We start from the raw sequence: 24,127 nt of genomic DNA on the forward strand, positions 1-24,127 counted from the left end.
AATTTGCAATATGTATATAAGCATATATAAAGAATCATACTTTTTTCCCTGTAATTCCTTATTTAGGAATTCATCTTAGGGGTATATTTGTGAACATATGTACAAGGTTAATAAATGCAGGATTATTTGTATTAACAAAAGTCTGATAACAGACAAAATGGCCATCAATACTATATGAATTATAGCCCTTCTATACAATGGAATACTGTGTAGCTGTATAGAAAGAATGAAAAAATTGACATGGGAGGACCTCCAAGGGAGGGTATATTGTTTAATATAAAAGGGTGCAGAATAATGTATATTTGTATGAAAGGGACACACACACACACAGGATTTTTATCATTATCACGCCTACCGTCCGGAAGACGATGCTCACTCCCTCCCTTCTGTTCTCCCAGAATCACGACTTCATTACCCATCCCCACCAGCCTTGCTTATCCTGTGTCCCATCCTGCCTCAGAGAGAAACCCCGAGAGAGAAACAAACACGTCCTTTGCAGCAATATTGATCGCCTCTTAGAGGATACGACCCATGTGCAATACTTTGGGAAGATATTTTTCCAAACAGGGGTGAAACTGGAAAGACACACAAGAGAAAGCTGAGGAAGACCCCTGTCCTCCCTCACTGGATTTTGCAAATACAACTCTCCCGTGTGATACCAGGAACTAAAAAGAGAAGAAATATGGTAATAAGGGAAAAGCTGCCAGAAAACAAGTGCTTTGGAAGCCTCAATTTGAAAGAAACTACATGAGGATAAGGAAAATACCACTAGTCAATATGCTGCTTTGTTTTATTTACCCAGAAGAATTGGGCAAGAGAGACTTTAGCAAGACACGTTGCTGGACTTAGGCCCTCTCCTCCCATTAATGCCAAAGCCAGGAGAGATACCAGCTACTGAATTTCAGCTGGAGAAAGGACCACAGGTGAGGGTCTCTTCCTGGGCGTACTTCTCTTGTTTTTCTCTTTTGAGATCCTTTTCTCAAAATAATTGGATCATTCCAATGCGGGAGAAGTTGTGTTTCTATTCATTATGTGGGTCAGAGTGGGGCCTAGTAGGAGCTCGGGAAAAGCTTGTTGATTGACTTTAGTCTGCTCTATTGGGTGGCAAATTGTCCACAAACCAATAAAACTTTGGAACTCTCTTCTTATTCTTTCTGCAGATCTGGGGTGAGAATGAAGGGTTTATGCTTCTTTTTAAAGCCCACTCCCATCTGTCCTACAATAATGATTCTGAGAAGAGCAAATGGAAATTGAGAACCAGGCTGTGTTTGAAATTCAAAATCCCACAACGTATGTCTATTTGGGTGGTGATTCTCCAACCCTCTCCTTCTTTCACTTCAGCACAATGAAGATTTTCACAGGCGTCATTTTCTGTTCCTTGGTCTTGGGAGTCAGCAGTGAAAGCTGGTATTCATTCTTCAAGGAGGCTGTGCAAGGTAAGGGCGCTGAAGGTTAGAGGCCAGAACCAGCTCACCCCAGGATTCGCTCTGAGCAGAGGCCACACACACCCCGAATGTGGGCACTGCTCACGACAGACATGTTGGGGCCCTGACCAGTAGGTCGGAGCAGGAGTGTTTCTCCTTCCGGCTGGTCCGACACAGCACTTTCCACGGGGCTCTCCAGACCAGTGGCCAAAGGTGCTGTGGGCCCAGCCTGTAATTAATTGCCGGTGGTGTGCAGAGGGGTCAGTATTTCCCTGTGTTTGGGGGAGATCCTTGTGGGAATTCACAAATGGCAAATTTCTCAGCCCTGCAACGTAAATGTGAATTCAGTATGTCCCCGGAGGTAGAACGTCCAGGATGAGGATGAGCTGAATAAACATCGTGCCTAGCCACATAGTAACTCCTATGCACACAATAAAAAGAGCATATTCCCACTGATCAGCCATGCTAGCACTGAGGTAGGGCCAGGACACAGACCTTCCATTTAGAGATGAAGCTTACTGGCAGGTTGTTAAAATGGGTAAATTATGTTGTCAATTTCTGCAATATTTTCATCTTCACCTGTTGTTATTAATTGTTTTGCTTTCCCTATTCCTTATTCAGTACTCTTCCTTCCTTTATGTAGGTCCGAGTTTCTGACCTATATTATTGTCCTTCTTTCTGAAGAATATTGAAGAATTTTACGCAAGGCAGGTCTACTGCCACCAAATTCCCTCAGTTTTTGTCTGTCTGGGAGTCTTTATTTCTCCCTCAGTTTTGAACAGTAGTTTCACAGGATATGTCTTCTAGATTGGTGGGGTTTTTTCTGTCAACACTTTAAATAGTTCACTCCTTCTCTTCTTTCTTGCCTGGGTTCTGAAGTCAGATGTAATTCTGATCTTTGTCCCTTGATAGGTAAGGTTTTTTTTAATCCCCTGGCTTCCTTCAGGACTTTATCTTTGATTTTCTGTACATGCCTAGGTATAGCTTGTTTTTGTTTTGCCATTTATCCTTGCTGTTCTCTGAGCCTTTTGGACCAGTGGTTTGCTGTCTGACATTTCTTGCTGGATATTCTCAGGCATTGTTGCAAATAGTTCCTCTTTCCTATCACTCTCCCATCCTTCTGGCATTGCCCCCAGGCTCAGGTCACACCTGTTGTGTTTGTCCCACATGCTGGGATAGTCTGTGCTGCTTTTTCAGGCTTCTCTGCCTTTCAGGTTTTGAGGATTGTCCTGACAAGGTCTCGCCCACAAAGATTCTTTTCTCAGCTGTGTCCACTTTACTAACGTGCCCAGCAAAGGCCCTCTTCATTTCTCTTCCAGTGGTTTTTATCCGCAGCATTATTTTCTCTCTTGGGACTCGCACCTCTGTGCTTGCAGGCCGCCTCTGCTGACCCATACAGCCCTTGGCACAGCGATCACGGTTCTCAATTCCCAGTCCGCTTATTGCAGCGTCACCGCCGCGCTCCCTCGGACGCTGCTCTGTCTCCTTTACTTGTCGTTTTGCAGTTCGCATGCTTTGCCATTGGGTCCTGATGGCTGGACATGGTGTTCTGGGTAAAAAGAATGGTAACTAGGACGTCAGTAATGTGGGGGTGAGGGGTGACGGGTCGGGACAATCCGCTGTGCTGTGACTGCGTCTCAGTCATTTCCTGCGCCTGTGCCTCCGGACCGGGAGCTTCCCGAGGGCTTTTCAGCATTTGGCTCCCCCGTTAAGGGGGGCAGGATGACGAGAGTGGGCTGGAGGACAGGCCTCGTTACGGGGGACACCGGGCCCTGGGGGGGGTTCCAAATGGGTCCTTCTCCCTCCCCCTGCCGGAGCCTGAGGGGGTTTCTCTAGGCTGTTTTCTGTGTGACCTGTGAGCACCTGAAGGTGAATCTAGCAATATTGCAAGACCCCTTAGCCCCCCGTGACAGGTCCCCCTGAGCTAACTCTCAGGATCGTCGCCGCTGCGACTGCGGCGATTTGTTCCTTCCAGGCGACGGTTCCCGCCGCGGTTCCAGCTGCCGAGCCTTCGCCCGCGTGGGCCTCGCATCCCCGCGTCCGCCGCTCTGCCTTCCAGGCTCGGGGGCCGGGATGTGCCCATGTCCTCCCCTCGCTTAGGATCCAAGGAGGATTGTTCATTCTCAGTCTGTTCAGCTTTTTACTCGTTGTTAGGATGGAGTGGTGACATCCAAGTTCCTTACACACACAACTGGTACTGATATTATTTATTGTGCCATCGAGTTTTTGTTAAGTTTTCTATTGGAATTTGAGAAATTCGATTTTTCCGTTTTTGAATTCCATGTGCTATCCTTTTTTATGATGTTCTCTGAATGCCAGGTTCTAAAGTGTTTTGGTGGCAGTTGCTAAGTTTGCTACAAATAATAAAGACTATCTCCTTCCTTAGCTGAGTTTCAGAATGAGTCAAGGGTCCACTGCATTTAGATCCACCGGGAGTGCTTGTAGATAAAGTACATTTGTGAGCCTCATGTCATAATTAGAGAGTCAGAACCTAGGAGGTGGAGTGGGGCCAGAATTGGCATTTTGAACAAATGACTGAGGCTATTTTTAGCACAATACCAAAGAAAATGAGTCTCTCGTGTTTTGCTACCACCCAGTGATAAAATCTGTCAGGTGCTTGGAGACAACTAATGGACCTGAAAAACATGGAATCAATGTCAAGCAGGCATCAGAGAAAGAACAAAGCCCTTCCCGAGATGAGCTATTCAAAAGATTCAGACACAAAATAATTGACATGTGAAATTAGTGAGAAATATCCCATACAAGAAAGCACATAAGGAATCATTCAAACTATCTATAATGGTTTTTCTTTTTTCCCCCAGGGAGTTGATTTACAGAAGTCCTTGGCATGTAATTCATAGCAGGACTCAATAAATATTTATCAATTGGACAACTCAGGCACTAACAGACACTTCTTACAGCTCTTCCTTCCTTAACCTGTTTTCAGAGTCTGTTTCCCACTAATCTTTTTAAACATTTTTATTGAGATACAACTTACATATACTAAACTATAGAGCATGATGAACTTTTACATATATAAACACCCATGCTAGCACCATAAGATCACGATGCACTCTATTTCCAGCCACCCAGAAGGATGCATAATGCCTTCTTACAGTTCAGGTACATTCCCCACGAAAGGTAACCCCTATCCTGACCTCTATAGCTATAGTTTTGCCGGCTTTGATCTTTACATTTTTTTATTGAGGTATAATTGACATATACCATTTATTAGTTTCAGATGTACAACCTAATGGTTCGATATTTGTGTGTATTGCAAAATGATCACTACAATAAGTCTAGTTAACATCCATCACCATATATAATTACAAAGAAATTATTTTCTGGTGGTGAGGACCTCTAGTATTTACTCTCTTCACTCCTTTCAAAGAAGCAATACTCTATAATTACTTATAGTCAACATGCTGTACATTACATCCCCAGGACTTATTTATTTTATAACACGAGGTTTGTATCTTTTAATTACCTTTATCCATTTCTCCCGCCTCCCACCTCTGGCAACCCCCAATCTGTACTCTGTATCTATCCGCTTGGGGTTTTGTTTATTTTATTTTTTTGCTATGTTTTGTTTTATTTTAGATTCCACATATAAGATTATGCAGTATTTGGCTTTCTCTTATTTATTTCACTTAGCATAATGTCTTCAAGCACCATCCATGTTGTCACAAATGGCAACATTTCATTCTTTTTCATGCCTGAATAATACTCGTGTGTGTGTGTGTGTGTGTGTGTGTGTGTGTGTGTGTGTGTGTGTGTTCATCCATTCATGGACACTTAGGCTATTTATATATCTTGGTGATTGTAAATAATGCTGGAATTAACATGGCTGTGTACATATCATTTCTAGTTAGTGTTTCTGTTTTTTGTTTTTTCAAATAAATACCCAGGATAGAACTGCCAGATCATAAAGGAATTCTATTTTTAAAAAATTTTTGAGGAACCTCCATACTATTTTCCATAGTGGCTGCATCAACCTACATTGATCTTCAGTAAAATAAATTCTACAGATGTGATCTGGTGTTTTTCCACTGAACACTTTGTCTGTAAGATTCTTCCATTTGTTGTGTACACACACACACACACACACACATACACATAGATATATACTTTTCATAGAGATAGAGACATATGTATGTACTTATATAGCGACGGTTTTATTGCAGGGCAGCAGCCCGCTCTGGGAGGTCTCTCCCTGCCTGCTAAGCAAACCTCAACCCAGACCCAGGAGGCAGGGCTCTTGAGTCTGATGGAGAAAGAATTCTAGAACAGGTCAAAAGAGTGCCAGTAGTAAAGAAATTCATTAAAGTGAGAGTAGCAGCAAGTGCCAGGAAAAGTGATCCTTTTACTTGTGCCGCCATACAGGCCATAAAAAGCAAGGAAGAACGGAGGGAGAAAGGGGAAGTCCACTGAACTCCTGCTCAGCGTAGGGCGAATCCCTTGCCCGCTCCCCAAGTCAGGCCACCTGGAGTCCAGTGTCCATTTGCTCTGCATGGTACGGGAATTACATCCTTACTACCCCAGAATTAGGGGGAGCCACGGGGCGCTGGATGGAGTGAATTTATGTTCCGAGAACATCCCAAGCAAGGAAAAGCATGTGAGTAAATGGCTGCATTTCCCTCCAGGTCATCCAGGCTATGAGACAGCGCAAACCCCTCCTACTCAGAGGCTCCCACAGCCAGAACAGAGCGAGAGAAGGTTGAGTTTAAGCCTAGAAAGCTGAATGAAACAGCAAAGGGACAGATATTTACCACAGGCGGTGGCTATCTGTGGGTTCCTGTCTTTGTCAGCAAAATAATTCAAAGACAAAGTGCAATAGGCTTATGAAACAAGACATTTTTATTTAAAGAGAGAGTGCACATTCAGAAGGAAGTACGGGCAACCTCAGAGAGGACCTGCACTTAAGAGTTTAGGGTTTGGGGTTTTATAGGGCCTTTGGGTAGGCATCAGTGTAAGGCATGATATATACAAGTAATTCATAATTTCTTAGAGTTTTGTCTTAAGAATAAGGTTCTTTAGGTGATTGCCTTGATCCTATCTCTGCACTTTTTATGTTCACACTCCTGAGGTCTGGCTCTTGTCCTGGTTACAAAGTTACTTCATTGATTAAGGGGCTGGAGGTATAGGAAGAACAGCATATAGATTAAGTTAAAGGATCACCAGTCTAAATAGCTTTTACAGTTGCATGACCTTGTCCCAGTTCCCTGCTCTGTTTCAGTTTCTTTTTCATTGATTTATAGTATTACATTGTATAAATAAACTTCAATTCATTTGCCCATTGTAAGTCGTTCGAATTAGACTTTTTATATTGTGGGCTCTTATGGATAAATCTGCAATGGACACTGGTGTACATGTACTTTGGGGACACAGCTCATTGATGTTGGGTGTTTCTTTCCAGGGGTGGAAACGTAGGACCATAAGGTAAACATACAGATTTAGCTTTAGTAAATACTGCCAAACCATTTCCCAAACTGTACCAGCTTATACTACATCAGCAAAGAATGAGTCCCAGTTGCACCACATCCTCAACACAATTGGTATCGCCAGTTGTTAAAGTCGTGTCATTCTGGTAGGTGTAGAGTGCTAATCCCATCGTCACCACTACCCTTCATGAAGCAACAGGAGAAGGAAACCAACTGGCAGCAGGTACTCCCACATCCTAGGCATTTGATACATCTTATCTCATTTTCTCCACCAATAAGGGGGATATTATTCTCCCAGTTGAGGGGTGAGGAAACTGCAGCTCCTTGACAGGGCAGAGGGGCCATCCCTCCAGGTAAGCCTGATAACACAGGTCCTAAGGAGCTCCCTCAGGCAACCTCACTGCCATCACTTACTGCCTGTTTCAACATTATCTCTGTGTCTTTTATGCCTCTAACAGATTCATTCAAGTAGAGTGGCTCATCCTCAGGTGGAAAGGGTGTATTTCCCTTATGGGCTATTGTAGCTGTGAAAACATGGAACCCCTTCTCTCCCTGAATCCCTCACATAGTCCCTAAATCATGCATTTGTAGCATCATTCTCCATTGTTACATCCCTTACATGACTGTCACCTCTTCTTGGTATGTGGTACACAGCCCAATGTCAGACACAGCCCAGGGCACCAAGCTCCCCCATTCCTTCAATTCAAGTCCCTGAAAAGTACCCTCATTGCCATTACCCAGGGAAGCCACCACACAGTAAGGAATAGTCACCTCACTCTATGACTTTTTGTTAAGAGCCAAAATCTGAAAAGTAATGGAAACTTTTCATTCCTTCACTTTTCCAATATATCACCAAGTTCATTTTTGTTATTTCGTTTCCTTTGCAGGGGCTTGGGACTTGTCCAGAGCCTATTGGGACCAGCAAGTGGCCAATCACCAACATTCAGACCAATATTTCTATGCCCGGGGAAACTATGATGCTTCAAAAAGGGGCCCCGGGGGCATCTGGGCTGCTAAAGTGATCAGGTAACATGGGCTCCTGGGGAGGCCGGCAAGGGGCAAGCAGACTGTTCCAGAGGGTCAAGGGGCCTGCGGCTCCTCCATCTCCTGCCCCTGTCCCCAGGGTCTGGGTGCCCAGCAGAGCCAGAGCAGGGCTGTGTGGATGTGGCTCCCCTCATCCCAAAGAGACAGCAAGTGGTCTCTACAGAGCTCTGTAGCAGGGCACAGAAAGACCAGCTGAACTCAGGCCTTTGCCAGATCGGGTGCCTGCTCTAGCCCCTCCTCCTTGAGAAGGGCTCCTCCAGCCCCACTGAAAGCCCTCCTTGGGTGGGAGGGAGGAAGGGAGCTGGGGGGTGGAGCTGCCTCACGTGCACAGTGATGATCTGCCTCCCTTCCCTCCAGCCTTGCCAGGGACTCTCTGCAGGGACTCTTCAACCGGTACTACTTTGGAAGCAGCAGCAGAGGCTTGGAGGACTTACAGGCCAAACGGAAAGCTGAGGAGTGGGGCCGGAGCGGCAAAGACCCCAATCACTTCAGGCCTTCTGGCTTGCCTAAGGAATACTGACCCCCCCTGCTCCCTCTGCTCCCATGGGAGCAGGACGTGCGCCACCCACCTCTCCCCTGCAAATGGGGCACAGTGTTCCTGAACTTGATGTCCGCAGGACTGGTTCAGGGCACCCAGAGGTACCCCATAAGTGTTTGCCAAATTGAATTTGTTGATGGAAACTGGAAACTTGAAGGCATGCTCTCTGGAAGAGTGGTTGTGTGGTGCCATATGGAAAGGATTATGTCAGGATAACAGAAATAAACTAGGACTGAACCGGGCAAAACAGGACATATAGTTACCTTACCTCTTAGTCAAGCATACAAACTATTATCAGACCACATCTCCCCATTGCTTAAAATCCTTCAATCAATTCCCATTTTACTTACAATGAATCCAAGTCCTTATTTCGGCCTAAAAACCTGGTGTGATCTCCCCATGGCCACCCTCCAGCATCAGCCCATGCTACACCCTCCCAACAAAGCAGTCTGCATTCCAGTCCCACCAACAAGGCAAATTTCTGTTTGCCACAGGGCCTTTGCACATGACATTCCCTCTACCCAGAACACGCTTCTGCTTGCTTTTCACATGGCTGGCCCTTTCTCATCCTGTAGCTCTCTCCTGAAATCACTCTGTTCTGAGAGAGGCCTTCTTAATCATCCTGACTGGCCTGCATGGTTATATTTAGCTTTTTACCAGCTTTCCTGTATGTGGTATTCTTTTACTGATTTATTGGTTTATTGTTCAGATTTTTTGTTTGGGTTTTCTTTTGGTCCATCATCCTCCCAGGATTATAAATAGAAACCCATTTCTGTCTTGTTCATCCCTAAACACCCAGTACCAATCAAGTATCTGGCATATAATGGTGTCTCAGCAAATGCATATTGAGTGAACAAATGAATCATTGAAATATTTATTAACATAGCAATAAAAGGATAGTTTTCTTTCAAGGTAGGTCTGTCTATTCTAAGGAACAGGAAGGAGCTAAAGGAGAGGAAGACCCTGAAGGTCAAGAAGGAACAAGAGCTACAACCAAAGTCAAGGGGAAGCAAAAGGGGGTGGGAACAAGGCCACAGGGGATGGTTTAATCCACAGGGAGCAGGAACTTCTGCTCTGAGAAAGGGGGAAAGCAGAAGAGGCTGGGGTCGTGAGAACATGTGATGTGATGACAAGGGACCTTCGGGGTCATTGTATCTGCTCCTGGTGTATGTTATCTCCCCAGGATGCACCTCACTGCACTGTGTCTGTTCCCTTCCGACAAGGTTGGAAACCCAAGGACAAAAAGCATGTCCTTTCTGTGAGTCCCCCTTATAGCCGTAGTACCTGTCACAGCCCCTCACATATAGTACACGCTACATCAGTATTTGTTGAAATGAATAACTGAAGTAGAAAAAGGATTGCTCAAAGGTTAACAGAACTTGGAGGACAGTTTGAGAGTCATAGAAAGTAAAGATGATTGATACAGGTTTTGATCTGTAGAATGTGGTAGTGAGTCATGTCGAGGAGACAATGCAAATCTATACCAGTATCATAGAAGATGCCAGCCAAAATGACATAATGGTAGTTTATCATAGAAAATATTTTCTCTAGCAATGCCTCTCCACACTCTCTCATAGAAAGGAAACCCATGAACCCCAAGTGTAAATAAACTACTAGTCTTAATAATATCTGATGAGGGCTTGGGAGAAAGAAACCATATTTTGAATTTCCAAAGTCCCGTGCCGACTCTCAGAGGGACAAGTTAGCAGAGGACGAGTTAGTTAGAGACTAGAGGAGGGGGAAAAGGACACACTTCTTCCTCTGAGTCTAACCCACCACACACTGAAAGGTACACTATTATTTATATACTACCAAGAAAATTGCTGCCAGGGAAGACATAATGCTTTCTTATCACTCAGACTTTTCATTTTACATGTACTGAGTTCTTTTTTACCTTCTTAGGCATAGATTCTATATTACATGATTCCTGTGTATAAACAGAGAGGAGAGTATGCACAATCTAACATTATTTATGTATTCCTTAAGCAATGACAGCTATCTGATCAGTGCTGCCTGGTCACTAGTGAATGTCGGACACATCTTAATTTCAGATTCCGAGAATCAAGAAATGTACGTCTTAGATGTGATGAAATATGATATTCAAATTGAAACCAACAAGGTTCCCCCTTTCAGTATATTAACTGAGACGATACACTAAGCTTTGCACCATCATTAATCGATGCCACTGCTCCTGAGGTGAGCACACTGCACCCCAGCCCCCTCAGGCACAGAGGACCTCCCCAGAGGGCGGCAGGTGTAGGTCTGGACAGTGGCCCACATTCCAAGTCTCCTGTCTAGATCAGAGGCCACCTCATCTGGCCCAGCCACAGCCTTTCTTGTAACCTCAGGGCTCTTTCCAGTACACGCCCCATATCAGGAACCACTGAGGGCCTCATCTCTGCCTGCCCAGGACAACAAACAGGAAAGAGTTCGCCCCATCTTCTTCCTAGACACACTCTGCCATCCCTCTTCAATCTCTGCTGGAGTGGGCTGGCCCACCTTTGGAAATCCCAAAAGGCTACGCCCCAGAGCGGTCCCCGGCCCCACACACGCCAGCTCTCAGGCCTGTGAATGAGCCGGTGGTGTTGGCAGCCCAGCCTGCACCCAACTGAGGACTGAGAGGGCATTTTCCTTTCCTTCTTGGCACCCGACCCTAGTGGAGGAAATCTCCTCTCCACAAATGCCGTACTCCCCATGGACCCACAACCTGGCCTCTCCCCTCAGGCCACCCCCTGGGGAGCAGAGGAGGACTGGGATGAGAGGTGGCTGACCTGGGAGGCCTGCGCTGCTGCCTTCCTGTCAGCCCTGGGACTCAGGGGAGCTGCCCTGCTTCTTGGAGCCTTGGTGTCCGGTGTGGGTGCCTCGGATCTCCTGTCCTCGGCTGTGGGCAGCAGGAAAGAAGCACCCCTCCACAGCCTGCTTTTCAAACTTGGGTGCACAGGGAGCCCTTTCACAATTCTCTAATTTCCCAGGTTTATTGCTTGAAATCTGTATTTTTGGGAAAGAAAATCCAGGTTGTGTTGTGAGCTTGCTTTACACACCAATGCACTATTTACGGAGTCCTGTCAAGCTGCACTGTAGAAACACATATGCAGAGCCTCCCACCAGTGACCCACCTGTCCGTCTCTTGAGAGATCTGGTAAATGGACGGATGCTCCGGGCTGGGCCAGCGTGCCTTGTTCCTGAATGAGCAGACCTGGGGAGAGATGCACGTCCTGTGCTGTCCCTTCACTCACCCGCCAGCCTGGACTTAGGATGTCCAAAGAGGGCCAGCTTCTCTCTCACGCAGAGCCTTTAAGAACCCCAACCTGTTTGCTTTTTCAGTAAAGATGCTTGCAAAACTTGGCCATCCTCCATTCACTTATTGGCCACCTATTTAATGGACTCCCACTAGGTGGCAGGAACGGTGGTAGCCCTGGGGAGGCAGCAGGGATGGAGACAGACCAGACCCGTGCACTCATGCAGCTGACGTCCCACTGGGAGAGTCAGTCTTAAGCTAGTAAGTGCTGATAGAAGGAGTCACACTGTATTGGCCATTTGTTTCTGTGCTTTACTGCTGCCAGGTTCAGGGGGCAGGTGCGTAGCAGATGGCCAAGAATCCAATGCGCAGTCCTAACACACCACATCCAAATACCTGCTTGGCTGCTGTGAGGCAGGCAAGGGTGTAACACAGGCAGAGGAACATGAGATGATGTTAAGTGAAAAAGCAGAGTATGAAATGATGTGCATTTTACCCCCCTGTCTGGATGCATTCATGTGTGCACAGACTTAGAAACACAGGTCAGAGGCCAAACATGAAGTTTCTACAGAGGTTCTTCCCACTCCAACCCCGAGTCTAGGCTGATGAAAGCAGTGTTTTTTTATTTTCATCTGTACACTTATTGTACATTTTTAAGTTTCTTCAGTGAACTTGTTCACTCAACTAAGATTCATAAACCCGAGTATGTTCTAGGCATTTTTCTAGGCGCTGAACAGAAGTGTGAGAAAAGCCAGTAACCCAGTCCTGTCCTGACTGGGATTCCAGGGTTGGGAACAGGAAAACAGCAAATGTCTATTCGTAACGAAATCTAAGTGTATGTGCCTCTGTCTCCGCACACACGCACACCCCCCAGAACAACACTCAGTGTGCAAGCACGCACAGTCCAGAACAACACTAAGTGTGCAAACACTCTCACACACACAGAACAATACTCAGCATGCAAACATGCACAATACATGCCAGAACAACACTCAGCGTGCAAACACGCACACACACACCCAGAACAACACTCAGTGTGGGAGTATACACACAAAGGAATGCATCCATATTGAAGATTATGATAATGTAAAAATTGATAAATGAGTCACGGTCACAAGTACACATTCATAATGGAAGATAAGAGGCAAAGGATGTCAATAACGCCCATGTGCCATATTCCATCTGTTTTAAATCTTCATCTGGCCTTTTCTTTTCCACAGAATTCCCTCTTCTCCCAGGCCTGCCTCTCCTTCAGGGTGAGCCAGTGGTACCCCTTTGCCTTAAATATGCCAGGCCCTGCTCATCTCTGGTGAAAGGAATTTCCTGAGAAAGAAAGAGGAAATGTTCCCTCCTCTCTTGCAGCTGCCAGAAGAGGAGATAGGACAATAAAACTGTATCTTCAAAAATTGTTTCCAACAAAGCTAGAACATTACAGAAGTTCCCTAATACTGTTTGTTCCTTAAAACAGGAAGAATGCCAAAGAGACTTCAGAGGTTTGTCACTGTGTCCAACATCACATTACTGAAACCATATAATGTTTTATTTAATATTTAGACATTGATCTCTGTGTTTGGAACAAAATTCTTTTTGCTGAAAACTCTTGGACTGGGAAAATGGATCACTGGATCATGCCAGGCAAGGGTGTGGAGCTGTAGAAATCCTCATGTAGTGCCCGTGGCCATGTAGTGTGGGGCTGCCATCCTGGAGAGCAGAGTGACACTGCAGAGTGAGAACTAAGACATACTCCCCCAGCAGTATCGCTCTTGGGATACACATGGCCTTATGCAGATGTCATTTTTCCTGGTCTGATACTTGTAACATGACTGCTTGTTGTTTTATTTGTATTTTTCTGATTACTAATGATTTCTGCATCTCTTTGTGAGCTTATTCCTTATTGCATGTTGTCTGTAAACTATTTTTGTTGCAGAATAAGTTTTGTCACAAAACAAGTTAATCCCTAGGTATTTTATAGGATTGCTGCACCATGCCTGGTGTATTATTTAAATTATATTCGCTTTTGCTTATGTCTGGTCTGGAGAAATACTATTGGTGCTTAGCTCAAGTGTTGGGAAACCTTATGAAATTCCCTTATATATAGCTTGCTAATTTGGGGGGTTTTGGGGTTGATCATTGTACTGTCTGCAAATGATGACAGTTTTATCTCAGCCTTTCAATTTTTTACATCTATTTTATTTCTTTTATTTTCTATGGTATTTATCAGAGCTTCCGTGACCATATGAGGCTACAGTGGTGCTAGTGACATTCCTTTGCTCATTCTGATCCTCCCAGACAATGATTTCAGTGTTTCCATTACATAAAATGTGTGTTGTAGCTTTTTAGCAAATAACCTTCCAAAATTAAGATACCAGTTCCCTTTACTGTGAAGTTTTCTGAGGGACATTTCTTAAGAGACTAAGTATGTCTTCAGCTTTATTAGATGCTGTTTTTAATCAATTGAAATAATATTATTTTCTCCTTTAGGTTATTAATGTCATGAATTACATTTATTTTCTAATGTTGACATTTTTGCATCCCAAGAATAAACCACACTGAGTCCTAATACTCATATTTGGCTCAGTATCATTCTGCTATATTTTGATTTCTGCAATTTTGTAAGTGAAATGGGCTATTGGTTTTTTTTTCTTGTATGGCCCAATCCCTTGTTTTGGAATCAACATTGCTGTAGCTTCTTTAGAGTGAGCTGTACAGCTACGTTCTCTACAACTTGTGAAGGTAACATAGATTTAACTGTCCTCAGGGTCTCCTGCCAAACCAGGCGGCCTCCGAGGGGAATACCGGGGAGTAGAGATCTTGCACAGCTACTTCCATTTATTTAATACTTACTTGGCTTCCTAAAGATGTCTGTGTCTCCCATATCAAAAGGATGTCTTATATAAATGAATATCTTTGAGGATGTTATTTCATCTAATCAGCAAATAGTGTGTCACTGTGAGTTGATTAAATTGAGATGTGAGAACAGTGACTCCACATGAAGCCCACATTTGCATGATTATTCCTCACAAAGGAATCTTGAAAGACACCCAGACTGCAAAGACTTGTTGCTCTGTCCTGTCAGATTAAACCTTGATCTTTAAAACAGAAATTCTGATTGATAATCTTATTTACTAATGTGTTCATAATGTGTGACCTTGAAAATAACGTTAGTGAACCTTGCTGTCTTCTGCAAAGAGCAGCTACTATGGATTTCCTTGGTTAGGCCAGGAGAGTTCCGTGTATTGAGAGTGTATTGAGAGCTTTACACGTGCTCAGAAGGACGCAAGCTCCCGCCAGCACCAATCATCTCACCCTGAGAACAGCCCCATGAGGTGGGGGTAGTTATGCCCCAGTGCATATTCAGGGAACCGCTCATCATCCCCACTGTCCCTCGGAGTCTGGGACTCGGGCCTCTGATGCCATCCTGCTCCTGCTATCCTGAGGGGCTTTTTGTTTGGCGTTTTGCTTTTGTTTTATGGTTCTTCACAGCCTTGGTGTTCTTCTCTTCCACTTAAATAGTAATAAAAGGGAAAATGGGAATGTCTTAGGCCTCTTAACAGACTGATCACACATGGCTATGAGAAGAGGGGTGCCATCTAATTGATCATGTGAGCCAGGTCCCTTTGGAGAGGGAAAAGGGTGTCACAATTAGCAATGAAGTGGGGACAGTTGGCACTAACAAGAGACTGTCCCTGCACATCAGGACCCAGTGTCCCCCAGGAGACCCTCAGGAAATCTCTGCAAGGTCTGGAGATTCTTGTATCACCATGACAGGAGAGCTTGCTTTGCAGGAGAAACTGGTGAAAGCAGCCGAGTGCCTCTATTTTCTATTGTTCCAAGCAGGGAACTGCGAAGAAGAACCGTGTGTGCATTTCAGGAAGACAGAATTCACTCAGTGACAAAGGCAGACACAGGCAGTGTGGGCCCAGACCCCAGGTGTCCAGGAATTACACTTTCCGGCTCTCCAAGGAGTCTATCAGAGGGAATGACTTGAATGGGGTAAAAGTAGGGAGTGCCTTTCCACCCCGAATGGTCCCAGGAGAGTGAAAGGATTGTAACAGGGTGCGATCCTGAGCCCTCCACGTCTGCCCTGAGCAAAGTAGCAGAGGTCTGGACACCACAGCCCTTCTCTGGGGAGCAGCCCCTCAAAAACTCCCATGGCCAGTGGCTGTGGATGGCTGCCTACTTCCCCGTCCCCGCACGTATACTCCTGGCACCAGGCGAGCCAAGCCAGCTCACGGTCCTAGACTCCCCAGACCACAGGGAATCCCACCTGCCCCAAGGAATGGAATGTGTTCCCAAGGGGAACATGTTGCTTAGCATTGCCTTGGATAAGAAGCAAAGGCCCAGGAAGTCCTCAACGGTTATCTGCCCTACAACTTTCATCTCATCCAACTACAGGAGCCAAATAAGATGAGACCCAGAAGAGGCCTCGCTCCTAACCGTGGCAGGCTCCAGGGTAAGGCAATGATTCCCGAATGCTAGTGGATTCCTTGCCTGATGGACTTCATCCCGGGTCACCGCCCCTCTTCCTATGTCCCACTCGCGGCTCCTCTCGTCCTGTGACAGGCTTCAAGTCCTACATGCTCTTCGCTGTCTCAGGGTTACCAGTGAGCACGAGTCCCACTACTGCCTGGCTAGTGCTCACCCCTCCCAGCATGTCGGCTGTCCAGGCTCCGTGGTTTGCTTGCATCGGTCTGGGGCGGTGACCTCCCTAGGATGCGCGGTGCACTGCCCTCTCTCTTCTCCCAGCAAGCACACCAGGCAACAGCCCTGAGCTGGAACTGCTGTCGTCAGGCTTCCAGCCAGGGTCCCAGGGTCAGAAGGCAGCTCTGTTGTCCCCTGGTCCCATCCTCATCTCTGCCACATTACACACGCATTGTCCTTTCTTCCCTCAGGAAATTCAGTGACCTTTACAATTTATTTCCCTTTTGGATGAAGGCTCAGGGATGGGGCAGGGGTGTAGACTGTGGCCTCCCACCCCCTGGTAGCACCTGCATGCCATTTCCTCCCAGGACACTTACTAAACCCACATAGGAAAGCCCAGTCCTGATTCGGGTGGAACAGGTGTTCTCTGTCAGTGCTCTGCAGCATTCTTGTGCTATATCCCAGCTTCTCTGCATCCTTTCTGAATCTGCTACTTTGATAATTTTGCAGCCAGTGGGCCATTTGTCTCTCAGTGTTATGGTGTGCCATTTCTACACAAATTTCTAGGCTATACTTCAACATTCCTGGTTTACAGCATCCTCCCAAAATAAGCTGCCACTGGGACCTTCACTAGCAACCGATCGTGAACACACTTGAGTCTGGAGGACTCACGCTTCCAGTGGTGAGTCCACACCATGTGGGTGCTGGAAGTTTATTCTCCTGAGCTGACTTTCCTGGCCTACTCCTGTAACCTGAGGTCCCAGCTTCACCCTGAGCTGTCCCTTACGATGTAGCCTGTTCTGATGTTCCATTTGCCCTGTATTCTCACATACTTGAATCAAACCTGTTTTTTAAGTATGATCACCCTTCCCAGCAAATGTCAGTACATTATTGTGTAGGGAAAACAACCTTTTCCCACCAGGAGTAAGACTGGAAAGAGGCAGAAAATTCCAACTTGCTTCACTCCTGAAAGCTTCCAGATTGCGCAGTCTGGGAGACTGAACATGGGTGAAGAATAACCCTGATGTTCTGGATGCCGTGTTTTGGCCAAGAAGGATCTCCCAAATCTCAGTGTTTTTGCTTCAAGTGTCTTCTCATTTGTTCCACTAGCAAAGCGTCTGTATATATATATAGCAGCAGCTGCATCTCCCAGTCAGGCGGCGCAGGCAGCCCAGCTTCACCAGGAGACTCATCAGGAAAGGACAGCCCAAGGTGAAGTGCTAGAACTTTCCAACATTTTTCCTCTTGGGAGATTCTTTCCCCACCAGCATCTTGTGCTGCATCCCAGCTCTGCATCCTTCATGAGTCGACCATTTCCGGCAATTAGAATTCACCACGTGTGAATACTTTCAGGGATAGGGGTCTTGTGTCATGCTTCCTCTGTGTGAAGTCAGTGATGGGTAGAGCTGGCGTTGTACAGGTATTTGTGGATTGTTTAACTCATCTTTTATTACAGGGCAGTATGTGCTCACAAAACCCTCAAATGCCTCTTTGAAAACTTTCTGTCCAGTCGGTTTCAGAGCTGATAGGGGATGACTGAAATGAATAGTGGTTTATACTAAAAGGGCCTTGCAGTCCCTCCAAGAGCATATCAGTGGGATTCCAGTGACACAAATGGAAATGGACAACTGGACCCTCTGAGATTCCATCTATGTATCATCTATCTACATATACATATATATATTCATTGTGTGTGCATATGCATATTATAGAGAAATACAGATATAGGCATCAATATAAACTAGAGATATATAAAATTGAGTTTACTTTATTTCTGGAATACAAGAATGGATCAACATACTTCTTGAAACAAAACAAAACAAAACGAACACACATGTTTTTCTTGCTGTGTCTCCCTGTCCATACCCCAGGATGAAGCTGTCCATAGGCATCATTTTTTGCTGCCTGGTCCTGGGTGTCAGCAGCCAAAGATGGTTATTGTTCCTCAGGGAAGCTGGTCAAGGTAAGGACCAAAGCTTGGGAATGAAGGGGAGGCTGCAGCTGGCAGCCTGTAGGATTCCATGAGCAGAGGCCACATCCCCACAGGGCAAAGGCCACTCGTGGATAGAGAAGGATCACGATTTTCATGAGGTCAGTTTCCCAGAAGTTTTTTAACAATTGAACTATATTTGACATTTAACACTGTGTAAATAGAAATGTGTAACATGTGAATTTGATATATTTATGTATCATAATATGATTGCCTTTGTCGCAATTGTTAGCACCTCTATCATGTCACATAATTATTCTTCCTTTTTAGTAGTTGAAACAGTTAAGTCCTAGCCTCCTGGCAAGTTGGAAGATTATAATACAATATTATTCTTTTATGTTCACTGCATGGTGCACTAGATCTCTAAATCTTATCTAATAGTCATTGTAAGTTTGTACCCTTAAATGACATGTGTCCTTTCTCTCCACCCTGCCTTCCTGGGCAGCTTTGCATTCTTCTGTAGAGCTCCACAGGCCCAAAGTCATATAAGGTTTGGGTCCCAACTTGCACAGAAATGAGGAAAAGATCTGAAGTCCAGAGACGTGTGTTCCCTAAATACTAGTGGGGCTCTACTGCCCCCTAATGGGAACTCAGAGACAGTTCATTTTTAAGGCTCAGGAGCCATCAAGTGGATGTATCAAAACTACATTCATAGTAATTTCAACCAAGATTAACTGAACTTTTAATACATCCTAGGTATTGTCCTAACAGCTTTACATATACGAATGAACTAGTTTTTGTCCTCATGTTTTAATCCTTTAATCCTGCAATGGAAAGAAACTGAGCCACAAAAAGATTAAGATACCTAACAAAGTCCTCAAGCAGAGCGGGTTTTAACTCAGGTCTTCGAGTTCCCCAGACCTTGCTATTAACCATGGTACTACTTGAACTGCCTCCTGGACAAGAGGACACATGGAGAGTGAGGGATGTGTGAACATGCTTCCTGTTCTGTATCTGAGCAAATGGCAAGGGGTTGGAATGTGGCGCCTTTGGACCACATCTCTGTAGAGCCCCTCTCCCCACCGTGAAAGGCACAGTGAATTACCTGATGAAGGTTCCAGCGGGTGGCACTTGGACAGGAAACCGATAGCCTGGCATATATAGTACAAGCCACAGTACAGTGATAAAATGTTATTTCACAAAGTTATTTTGTGTTAATTTTCTCTGACAGTTACTGAATAATTGTTTTAAGAGTTTGCCATTAATCCCATCAAAATTCTCACAGACCCCACTAAAATATCTTTTCGCCTCTTAAGTCAATGTTTTTCAAAGGGCTGTTCTAGAGACATTTGCGTGAGAATCACCTGGGGCCTGGGGTGTTATGTGAAGTGCAGATGCCTGGGTCCACACAGTGCCCCTCCACTTGTTCACAATCTCTGGGGCTGAGCCTGGGTAGCTGGCTTTCTCCAAGCACCCCAGGTGATTTCTGTGCACACTAGAGGTGGAGAACCGCTACTTCGGGTTTTGACCCCTCAAGTGACACAATGTGTCAGGCACTTTGGAAGTACTTATTATGCACTGATAAAGTACTTAATATGCAGTAGATCCAAGGATCTATTTAAATCAGTAAGTCAGAGGGACTAAATATAGTAATCGTCATACCTCTCAACAAAACTATAGTTCTGAATGTCAGAAATCATAAATACATAAAGATATTTATTTTATTACATCCAAGAAAAAAGTCACCTTCCTCTCATCCTTTTCTTTCCCTTCCAGGAACTAGAGACATGATGAGGGCCTACTCTGACGTGAGAGAAGCCAATTACAAAGATTCGGACAAGTACTTCCACGCAGGCCAGGGAAAACTACGACGCTGCCCAGAGGGGCCCTGGGGGCGCCTGGGCTGCTAGAGTGATCAGGTACCCGGGGCCCTGGGGCTGCCAGGCTGGGTGAGCAGAGCTTGGCTGGCTTGGACTGCCAGGGGTCAACGCCTGGGGAAGCTTCCCGTAGCGTGAGGCCTTTCCTCCTCCTGCCCACCCTTCCCCTCTGGGCCCAGCGTGGGCTGTGAGAGGCTGATAGAGCCAGAACAAGGCTGGTGGGAATGGGCGGTTCCCCACCCGCCCCTGTGGGTGCTGCTCGCCCAGTATCGACGGGAGGGGGGCATCCGCCTGGGCTGAGATGGGCTGTGTCCGGGCAGGCCCAGTGTTTTAGCCCCTCTTGCCTGGGCCCCTCTCAGGTCACTAATTCCTTGGGAAGGGGAGGGGCACAGAGGGCGGGGCTGTTGTTTAGCAGCCCCTGACTGTTGTCCACCTTTACCTCCTTTCCAGCGATGCCAGAGAGAATTCTCAGAGAGTCACAGACCTTTTTAAATATGGAGACAGTGGCCATGGAGTGGAGGACTCGAGGGCGGACCAGGCTGCCAACGAGTGGGGCCGGAGCCTACTCCCGGACCCCAATCACTTCAGACCCGCCGGGCTGCCTGCCAAGTACTGAGCTTCCTCCTCACGCTGCTCCCAGGAGGCGGACTGAGGACACCTGGGGGCTGGATTGCCGAGTTACTGAGTTCATATTCTCAGAAGCTGGTGGAGGGGGCATAATAGGTACCTAATATACGCCTAAGGAATTGGATGTTGGAAAGTGTGTTATTCTTTGGTATGAGGACTCCCCATTTTGTACCAGGGGGGATGGACACCTTGTGCGGGCAGAGCCAGTGCCCATGAGGTTGGTTGTCGTGGAGACAATCTCAGCATTACAGGGGCACACACCCTGACCAGCCTCTCCCTGAATCAGACCCACTTCCCCCGCCACGCCTCTCTGCCTGCTTGGCTGCTATCTCCAGGCCCTTCCATGTCAGGCCTCCTCATCCCTAATATTGTGTCCTGTCACCTTCTCTGCCCACAGGGTCTTGTCCCCTTAGTTTTGTTCCTCATGGTGTCTGTCTCAGGAGGCCAGGGACAGAGCAGGGGGACGATGGAACCGTGGAACCCTGCTCCTGAAGCTGTTGGGCCAGAGGTCAGTTTGGAGATGCAGGGAAGTCAGAGTACAGGTGAGGAAGGAATTTTTAAAGCGAGAGTGTCAGGGAATGACAGATTAGAATAGTGAAGGAAGTTCATTGAACTGCTACTCACCATGGGGCACATCCCCTACCAACTTCTTAAGCCAGTGTCACCTGGTGTCCAGCGTCCACTTGGGTCTGCATGGGATGGGAACTGAGTCCCTACCACCCCAGGATTTGGGGGAACCGCAGAGCACTGGATGGAGCGAGATTGTGTTCTGAGAACTTCCTAGAGACAAAGAAAGGAGACTTTCAGGCAGGCTACTAAAGAGCATGATGGTAAACTGCAGTTCAGTCCAGGGCACCCTGGGAATGGTAATTTGCAAGCCCAGATTTGAGCTCTAAGCAGCCTCTCCTTACTTATCTGAAATAGGACAGAGGGTTTGAAGGTTTGAGCTTAAATTTGGAGAATTAGAATGACAAAGAAAAGTAACAAAGACACCACTGGAAAAATGCAGAGATAAAACTTTATAAATTGGGCAGTGAGCAGTTTATTTAAAGCAAAAAGGTGCACACTTGGAGAAAGGGGAGTGTGGGGTACCTCAAAGAGGCACTGAAAGATTAGGAAAAGGCTGTGCACTTAGAAAGTGCGGGTAACCTCAGAGAGAGAGGTGTGCTCCTAGGGTTTTAGGGTCTGGGGTTTTAAAGGTGGTTGAAGATTTTTAGGAAAGCGACAAAGGGCCAGGGCCGGACCTGCCAAGTGGTCCCAAAATGTTCATCTTTGATAAGACAGTAAGTTTCTTCTTTTAACTTAACACAAGAAATTTATTGTTTTGATTCCTTTCCAGTATAACAGCTTCTGTTTGGAAGCAAATTAAGACTGTTTGCCCTGCCTCCAAGGCAGGCTTACTTACTATCTGTTTGATTAAAATGAAATCTTAGCTTTAAGATGGAATTCTTTCTGAATAAACTGGGCCTTTTAGCAGGTGCTAATTGATACAGTGAAAACATAGGCTATGCTGAGATATTTTTCTTTATCTGGGGAGTATTCAACATTCTAGGTCAAGTTGCTCCTGGCCTTCTGGTCTTTAACTGATTAACTCATGAACTTGAGTCTTTTCTGGCTTTCTAGTTTTAACTGGTTAACTCTTTGAGTCCCTTCTGCTGGGCTTTACTGGCTTTATTCTCTTCCCACCCCATTCATATCTATTTTTATGCCTAACATAGCTGCCACCTTGGTCTTCTGTTCATTTCTCAGAAACACCTACAAATCCAGTCACTAACAAATGTCTGACCAGGACACCTAAGAAAGGCCTCCAAAGCAGTTTCCCTCCACCTTGTTTTCATTTTCTTGCACAAAAATTCCCAGGAACAAAGCATGTCCGGAAATGGAGGCATAGCAATAACATCAAGATTAAGTATCAGATCTTGTATTGCACTAGATTATGTTGTGTGTCCTAGAAAGGAAGTCATTTTCCCTTCCCAAAAAGAAGGGAAAAGCCCTTTCAAAAGAGGTGAGCCAGCAGCGTGTTCTTTTTTTTTTTTTTTAATTTTGGTATCATTAATATACAGTTACATGAGCAACATTGTGGTTACTAGATTCCCCCCATCACCAAGTCCCCACCACATACCCCATTACTGTCACTGTCCATCAGCGTAGTAAGATGCTGTAGAATCACTACTTGTCTTCTCTGTGTTGTACAGTCCTCCCCGTGCCCCCCCCCCCACATTATACATGCTAATAGTAATGCCCCCTTTCTTTTTCCCAGCCATTATCCCTCCCTGCCCACCCATCCTTCCCAGTCCCTTTCCCTTTAGTAACTGTTAGTCCATTCTAGGGTTCTGTGATTCTGCTGCTGTTTTGTTCCTTTAGTTTTTCTTTGTTCTTATACTCCACAGATGAGTGAAATCATTTGGTACTTGTCTTTCTCCCCCTGGCTTATTTCACTGAGCATAATACCCTCTAGCTCCATCCATGTTGTTGCAAATGGTGGATTTGTTTTCTTCTTATGACTGAATAATATTCCATTGTGTATATGTACCACATCTTCTTTATCCATTCATCTACTGATGGACACTTAGGTTGCTTCCATTTCTTGGCTATTGTAAATAGTGCTGCAATAAACATAGGGGTGCATCTGTCTTTTTCAAACTGGGCTGCTGCATTCTTAGGGTAAATTCCTAGGAGTGGAATTCCTGGGTCAAATGGTATTTCTATTTTGAGCATTTTGAGGAACCTCCATACTGCTTTCCACAATGGCTGAACTAATTTACATTCCCACCAGCAGTGTAGGAGGGTTCCCCTTTCTCCACAACCTTGCCAACATTTGTTGTTGTTTGTCTTTTGGATGGTGGCGATCCTTAGTGGTGTGAGGTGATATCTTATTGTGGTTTTAATTTGCATTTCTCTGATGATCAGCGATGTGGAGCATCTTTTCATGTGTCTGTTGGCCATCTGAATTTCTTTGTTGGAGAAGTGTCTGTTCAGGTCCTCTGCCCTTTTTTTAATTGGATTATTTGATTTTTGTTGAGGTGCATGAGTTCTTTGTACATTTTGGATGTCAACCCCTTATCGGATATGTCTTTTTCTTTAAAGAGATTTTTCACTATTATTGCTATTATTATAATAGTACTGCAGAGTGTTTTGTGGCTATTACGACAGTTTCAGTCAAACTGTTACAAAACACAGCTGCTAGGACAGGCTTGCTGTCGGCTCTCCACACAGCACAAGAGCCTTTCAGAGTTTACCCAAAGTAGAGTTAAGAACACTCAGTGGCAACTTTCACCAGATTCGACATCCTCTGGACTTTCCTCCTGACTTAACACAGGGGTCTTCTCTCAACCTTGTCAAGAACAATACGGAGTCTTTCCAGAAA

The 24,127-nt window shown here is 45.6% G+C and overlaps 1 protein-coding gene and 1 pseudogene across 1 annotated transcript; both read left to right on the forward strand.

The window, feature by feature from the left end:
- Positions 1–785: 785 nt before the first annotated feature.
- On the forward strand, positions 786–9,155 carry LOC118929746 (serum amyloid A-4 protein-like). Its single transcript, XM_036920127.2, has 4 exons — positions 786–923; positions 1,342–1,436; positions 7,753–7,891; positions 8,267–9,155. The coding sequence occupies exons 2-4, from the start codon at positions 1,346–1,348 to the stop codon at positions 8,427–8,429; spliced, it is 393 nt and encodes a 130-aa protein (XP_036776022.2). The 5' UTR covers positions 786–923; positions 1,342–1,345; the 3' UTR covers positions 8,430–9,155.
- A 9,043-nt stretch (positions 9,156–18,198) lies between these two features.
- LOC118929748 (serum amyloid A-2 protein-like) lies at positions 18,199–20,796 on the forward strand (annotated as a pseudogene).
- Positions 20,797–24,127: the final 3,331 nt, after the last annotated feature.

The sequence above is a fragment of the Manis pentadactyla genome, chromosome 9, assembly GCF_030020395.1.
Source record: "Manis pentadactyla isolate mManPen7 chromosome 9, mManPen7.hap1, whole genome shotgun sequence".
NCBI classification, from domain to species: domain Eukaryota; kingdom Metazoa; phylum Chordata; class Mammalia; order Pholidota; family Manidae; genus Manis; species Manis pentadactyla.